Here is a 7,712-nt window from a genome sequence, read left to right on the forward strand (position 1 = left end):
TATATATATATATATATATATATATATATATATATATATGTAAGCATTTGTTTTAAGGTTGATGATTGAATTGAGAGCATGATTCATGAAAAATCCCTCTCTTGTGATGATTTTCATTTACTTATGACATATTATGAAATTGTTTGAATGTATCTTGAAAAGCATGCTATGAAATGTCTGGAATATTGTTATATTTGAATTATGATTTTGATTTCACAAGAGAGAGGGTTGTTTATGTTGATGAATGTTGAACATAATCATATAATGAGAAGATTTGCATGGTTTGTTAAAGATTGCATGACCACCACTTGTTAATTGAAAGTATGGGAATTTTGCAGAGTTTTGACTTATGTTTTCTGAATATCCATTCTCTTTGTTAAATTGCATGTTTGGGTGGTCTGAACTATGTTTTATGAAAGACCATACTTAATGCATTATGGCTCAGAAAAAGGACTTGCAAGTCTTGGTATGATGACACCAACTAAGATAATACTATGGTAATTCAGAACAGAATAGAATGCATGTTTGAAATCAGATTTTCAAATTTTGAAACTAGAATGATGCATGTTCAGAACAGACTAAAATTGGGCAAAAAGAGAGCTTAGGTGGTTCCCCGAAGAAGGCACGAGTTCAGACAACTCATTGCCCAAAATCGTGATTTGTCGATCCGAGTATATTATTATACTTTGGCCTAGTGCCCTGTGGCGTATCTGACTCAGACACTCCAAACCTTGAGGCACACTTGGGTTGGGGGCTTCCCCACCGAGTCAATGACGGATTCCATATAGCCCGTGGAATATCAGACTTGTAGGGGATTACCATCTAGCTCAGAAGTAATACAAAGATCAGAAATTGCATTGACAGAAAAGTTTTATGATTATAAAAAATGCCCATGTGTTTTGAAATGATATTTTTCATGATGATTATGACAATCTCTCAACTATTTTATTTATATACAAGCTTTATTTTGGATTTCTTCGTGTACCAGTACATTTGTATTGACCCCTCCTTCCTCCCAGGGTCTAAAGCCCAGTTCAGAGATCTTGCTAGGCCTCTAGACCCGGTTTGGGTCGTGACATAAGATGTCTCTAGGGATATCAGTATATGTTATCAATCTATGAAAGAGTTTGTTTTTAACTTTTAAAGTCTCTTATTCTTGTCTAAACATTTATAGATTTGATGCTTATGCTTTATAAATTACGAATGTTAACCTTTTATGAAATCTTGGACCTTTAACTTAAGCCTTCTTAAATGGTAACTGTAAAATGAGTTACGAGCAGCTTGATAAAAACTGGTCGATACATTAATCTCCATTTAACCTCCTTAAGAAAAGCAATAGTAACACCATATTTGTAATAGGGAAAAAAATATAAATTAGGAGTTTGTTGAGATTCCTTGTTGCTGCAGATTGGCCTTCTATTGATGTTCCGGGTATGAACTCAACTTTTTTCATCAGGTAATTTTCTACCACCAAATTTAATCCAAAGTTTTCTCCGACCTCTATAAGCCTGCACAGTTGATCCCGGATGTTCTGTGATTGAGAGGAGATTTCTGACCGAAGGCTGAATTTTGGACAACATTTATTTGAAAGCGTCTTAGCTGTTGCAATGCTTTCTTGCATAGATCCCAATTCTTTCTCCAGATCGTGAACATCTTCGATCCACTTGATAACATCTGGTTTTGGCTTATAGCATTCTTGCACCGCTACTTCCACCTTCGCTTCGATTCATCCCTAAACTTTGTTAACTTCTCCATTTCCTCCTAGAGATTTTCAATATTTGATGAGAATAGGACAATATTTTCAATCTTACGATAGATGCATGTAGATACAAACTTTCCCACCTCAACAACAATGGCCCCTACAGCATTAGGAAGTATATCCATTGAACAATTCTTAAGGTAAAGAAAAATCCACTGTTTCTGATTAGAATGCTACGATAGATTAAACTGATTGTTTCTTCTTTATTTATAACACAACTTTGAAAGAAGGCAAAAAGAAAAAGTAAAAAAGGAGGTGAATAGAATAAGTAAAATTGAAGGCAAATACAATTACTTTAATTGACAAAGCAAACATATAGGAAGGGAAAGAAGAAATACTTGATTCTTTAGACAAGAGTGGAGTAATGACTTTTCCCATTTTATAGTATAGTATATGCCTTCCCTTGTGAAACATGATTGTATTTTTGTCCTTCTGAAGTAACAAAAGTTGTATCATTCAATAAGATTAGCTCTGGGCTTGTTCGTAAGGTGAGAACTTCAAGGCCGATTACGGGTGGCATAGTCTTAAGTCCTGTTATGATCGGGCAGAAAATAAGCAAACCACAAGCAAAAGAAAAACAGGAACACACAGATTTACGTGAAAATCTTGCGGGAAAAACCACGGGCAGAGGCAGAGGAGGTTTCACTATAATGGAGAGAGAGTACAATGTTGGAGACAATAGTCTCAATTTCGTGTATATGAGAATGACCCTAAACAGCCCACTAAATCACAAACATGGGTCGCACCGGGAAACTTTTAGGGCCGGATCAACAAAATTCGGTTCACAACTCTAACAAGTCCCTATTCTTAACAGACCTAAAAATTTTGTTTTTTCTTGTTCCAATTACAGAAAAGAAAAAGAAAAAGGCGGGAAGATGATATTGGTCTTGTAAGAGAGCTCAAAATCATCAAAATCCATGCCCTTTGGGAGCAATGGGTTGAAAATTATGCCTTTTATGCGCCAGACTGCGTGCCTAGCAACAAATATTATGTATGATTCAAATTACTAGAAATGAATAATGCTTTGTTCAGCTAATTAGAGATAAAGATCAAAAAGTCATAGAGTTTCCCTACCAAACTTTAGTATACCTCAATTGATCTTAATGTTTATTACTGTTTGGATTTGGTGTATTTTTGAAGACAAATGTAAAATGTTCTTGTCTCGAAAGACTTTCCATCCCTTGAAATTCATGTAGCCCTAACAAAAAATAGGATACAACAGAGAAAAAGATCTATATAGACGATACCAATTAGCAGGGAATATATTGTAGTCATGTTTATATTCCTTGAAATTAATGTTTATATTTTATGGATGCATTAATTTTCTTTCTTCTGTTTACATACTCATAGTTCGAGTCAAAGACAATGGATCTGTTAAGCTCATAAAACTTGCCCTAGAAGTGATACATAAAATTATTTGCCGAGTTCATTTTTACGTGTTTATATAAGATGAGATGGCCAGTTTCTTCACTTCCTGGTTGTACTATTTTCATAGAAGTGATGCATGCAATATCATGTTCAAATGAAGACTAAACCATTCAACCGTAACACACTGAATTTTCGGGCTAAAAAATAACCAATTGAACTGCTCTTCATCTGTACCTAGACCTGAATCTAGAAAATGTATTGTATCCACGTGTAAAGGTTGTTTTAAGTGTGGGATGGGTATTGGATAAAAGCATAAGAAATCTTTAAAACAAATTTGAGTTGAAAGGTCCGTTAATGATTAAGTTTTCATATAGGTTCATCCAAGGATCAACTTTAAACGAGCATTTCTCCTAGAATATTTAAAGTTACGTGACCCATTACCTATCAAATAAAGCTTTTTGAGTGTTCTTTCCAACGCCACCACCAACTCGTCAATCCGAGTCCCGAGTAAAAACTTATGTGTTTTACTAGGACAGCCCTATACCATACGGGAGTTTTCTATTTTTTTTTCTTTTCGTTTCACATTCTTGGAGGGGTGATTACTTCTTCTCACAGTCAGAACAGCCCTATGTGTTTTTTTTTCTTCTCCTCCCTTGCATCTCTGGCGTACAATCAATTGGCTTGATTTTGCCAAATGTTTTCAGATGAACATCCTTCAATACCTCTTCCAATATGTTTTTCTTTTTTCGTCCCTTAATGCCTTCTGATTACAACTGTATTATACTTATTCATATCTTTCCATAAGGAGGTTACTGTCATATGAAAACTTTCTTATGTTTTGATTGCGGAAAGCTTATAGCTGGTTTGTCTATTCATCTTGAGAAAAAAGACACAAAATCAAGTGCACGTGCTAAAATTTGAATGTACAACTTAAGAATGCTTCAAAATGTTTAAATACCGAAGCAATACCAGTTTATTACAAATAAACAAGATGATCACACAACACAAATGAAACAAGAAATTACTTGGTGTACAAACAAAGTAATCCAAATATCGGAACAAGGAAGCGAGGGTAGTAAACACAAGGAACAGTTATTGGCAGAAAAAACTTAAGACATCTGGAAAATACATCACAGCAAACCACACCAGATAACTTTAGCTCGAAACTTTATGCCCTGGTGCAGGAAGTTCCTTCTTCTGCTTTTCTAATCCACTGAATGAAACAACAAAAGGTGAAGCTGAATACACTTGTTAACATTTGATTGATAACCCAGTTATGCTAGTGTTATTAACAATGTTCAAATTTTTTTTTTGTTAAAGCATATGTTTTCACAGGGAGGTAAATGACTTAATTATAATAAAGTTATTTAGTAGAATGATTGTAATATGTATTAACAAACTATGTTAAAGTTGCAATAAGGAGAATAAATCGCACATCACTTGAGATGTAGCAGAAACAACGTTAACTTTGATCCTTCTGTCATCAGGTTTACGTTTGTTAGTAACAAACGCTCTAAATTTGACTTGAAGTTGTCATCATCCCATTCCAGTTGGCTCCACCATTCTGATTTTCCTTCTATTATTTTGATGTTTTTGGAGGTTTGAATAGAGAGAGGCAACTTCCTTAATCCGTGACAAGCGATCAGCTTGAGTTCATCCAAGTGTTCCCACATACCCTGTGGCTCCCCCAACGTTCCTAGGTCTGGTAAGCGATACAACTTTAACTTACAAACCCTAGGAATTTCTGACTTGACAAGTGTTGCCTGATCACTTGAGCTGCATTGCACATACAACTCTACCAGCTAAAAGCAAACGTTAATTGTAATTTCTTCCAAGTGCTTGGGTATAGAACAAGCTCCACCATCATTGAAAAGACATGTTAAACTTGCACATTGAGAGATAGCCAGTTGGCATAATTTTGAAAATCTTAGACCCAAATATTGACCAAAATGAGAAACACTCTTTAAATAATATACCAAATAGAGGTCGAGATATTCCAGATTTGGCAAAGGGTCAAATTGTCCACTTCCTCCTTCCACTGGTCCGAAAGCACAATAACAGCCCTGTATGTTTAGTGATTTTAATCCATTAAAAGTGCTGTATGCAATCAACTTCCTGAGACCCATGCATTTGTTCAAGTACAAATCTGAAGCAAACTGCAACATGCCTGAGATCTCTCCGTTACTGAAAATCTCACACTAGTAGATATTTATCGCCCTCATTGACGTTGTATGGTACATAAGCAAAACTTTCCCGAACTTTAATGAGAAATCCTTTCAATCTAGTCATCCAGGTGTAATCTCTATTGAAAAGTGATGAGCTATCCACTTTAACAGAAAGGTAAGTAAGATTCTACAGAGATGAAATCTCATCAAAAAAGGTCGCTCCAAGACAGCGGTAAGACATAACATTTCAATGCTAGGCAATTTGAGGAAAAATCCATTGTTGATGCTCTTCAAATCATAACCATGCATACTTAATAGCCTCAAATTTATCAAATTGTCCATTCCTTGCGGCAGAAAATGTAACATTGTATGATCACAATCGAGCATTTGCAAATTGTGAAGATTAGCAAAAGGTGGTAACTCTTTCAACTCAAAGCAACTTTGTAGTATTAGAGCACGCAGTTGACATAAACTGTTGATGGAAGAAGGCAGTTTTATAATACTAGTTAGACTCAGATTCAGAACTCTTAGAGCTGGACATGCCCAAAAGAATTCCTGAGGTATTTTCTTAAGGGGTTGATTGTCTTGCAAAAGTAAAGATGTTGTCTTTGGACATTTCGTGAAGCAATCAGGCCGACATTCGATTTTGTTGCTTACTAAAGATATTTTCGTGACAGAAGCTGATATTTTAATATGTGATATCTCATTCAACTCAATTCCAGCTTGAAAAACAGAAGTGTGTTCATCCCCAAAGGTACTAGCTATCCATCTAGCAACATCACGAACCACATCATGCATCTTCACACAATCCACAACCTTCCCCATCACAAAATCCATTTTATCGACTTCCAGCAAGCAGGCATCTTTTAGACTCTCAATCAGAGTGATTCCCCTATTGTAGGCTTGTTCATATGTGTCATGTTCACCAAGGATCCCCTCTACCCACCATCAATGTATGAGATCATCTATCGGAACAGCCGCTGGATATAAGGAGCAATATAAGAAACAACTTTGAATATAACCTCTCTTTTTGTTCACATGTTTGCTTCTTTTCTCTGAGGATAATTCAATGACCTGAGATTCTAAAGAATCAAAACTCCACTTGATGACCATGTAAACTTTTTTCTAGACATCTTTGTTTATGAGGTTCAGACATTCTAAGTGATTTCAAAGCATCTTCCCAGAGCTCAACCCTTGTCTTCCCTCTCATAGATGTTCCAATAACAGTGATGGCTAAAGGAAAACCACCACACTCTTTTGCAATTTTCTTTGGCAATGGTTGAATATACTCCAGATTGGCAACATCTCCCGCATTTTTGACAAACAGTTGCCAAGATTCATCCTCTTTCAGTGTGAATATGTTCATTTCTGTGTCTGTTTTCATTTGCTTACAAACAGCCGAAAAACAAGAAGTTAAAATTACCTTGCTTATGGCTGGATATTCAGGTTGGGGCACACCTACATAATCCAAATTTATAGCTTCCCAAACATCATCTAGTATGAGAAGAAAACTCGTTTCTTTCTTGAGCCTTTGATAGATTTTTCTGGCAACGCTTTCTCCACTTGCTTCGTTATCTACCTGTAGATCTAATCTACTGGCAATTTGTGGTTGAATCTTTCTTATGTCTATTGGCAGTTTGGGCACTGTAACCCATACCGCAACACCAAAAGACAGATTGGCACTTGGCACATTCTTTAAGAGCTCGTTGTTCAGATTCTTCGCCAAAGTAGTTTGCCCAACTCCTCCGGCACCCCACAACCGACAATGCATACCTGAAAGGATTCAAGTGAAAGATGAAACAATGGTCACATAGGAGAAATATAGAAAACTAGAGAGACAAAGAAGTAGGAGGCTTTGATCATTTAGTCATAATTTCTTGATCTCAAATTTGTTAAATTAATTGTAATGCCTTGTAAGTTTCTAGGCTCACAATTTCGAATAATAACAGGCTTAAAAGTGTAATTAAGATGCCTCAAGGGATATCAGGACCAACACGTTTTAAGTGAAGTACTTGGGTATTAAAAGTGTTTGAACTAACAATATGAGAAGAAGAAAAAAAAGAGTAATAAAGAAAGAATGTTATTGCTTGACAACGGTAACAACTCTCCACAACTGAATCTTATTTATTTGAACTCCACTTCTATTTTGAATAAAGTCATGCTTTGGCACTATAGGCTTGAACATCCAATATTTTATTATTTAAGACATTTGTTACTTCAGTTATTTAGAAATAAAAATCCATCCTTATTCCAATGTGAATTCTGTGAAATGGCTAAGCATCACCGATCTTTTTTTCCCTGTCAAAAGTATCAGGCTTCAAAGACTTTTATGATGATTCATAGTGATGTTTGGGGACTGACTATAATTTCAACAATATTTGAAAAACGATGGTTTGTAACTTTTGTTGACGACCATACCA

General features: G+C 35.6%; 1 protein-coding gene and 1 pseudogene across 1 annotated transcript; both read right to left on the reverse strand.

The window, feature by feature from the left end:
• The window catches only part of LOC107862664, a 16,009-nt pseudogene extending 14,053 nt beyond the window's left edge, over positions 1-1,956 (reverse strand).
• A 3,456-nt stretch (positions 1,957-5,412) lies between these two features.
• Positions 5,413-7,063, reverse strand: LOC107862654 (disease resistance protein At4g27190-like). Its single transcript, XM_047413257.1, has 2 exons — positions 6,412-7,063; positions 5,413-6,230 (listed from the first exon to the last, which is right to left on the reverse strand). The coding sequence occupies exons 1-2, from the start codon at positions 7,061-7,063 to the stop codon at positions 5,413-5,415; spliced, it is 1,470 nt and encodes a 489-aa protein (XP_047269213.1).
• Positions 7,064-7,712: the final 649 nt, after the last annotated feature.

Source organism: Capsicum annuum, chromosome 1 (genome assembly GCF_002878395.1).
Source record: "Capsicum annuum cultivar UCD-10X-F1 chromosome 1, UCD10Xv1.1, whole genome shotgun sequence".
Lineage (NCBI taxonomy): Eukaryota > Viridiplantae > Streptophyta > Magnoliopsida > Solanales > Solanaceae > Capsicum > Capsicum annuum.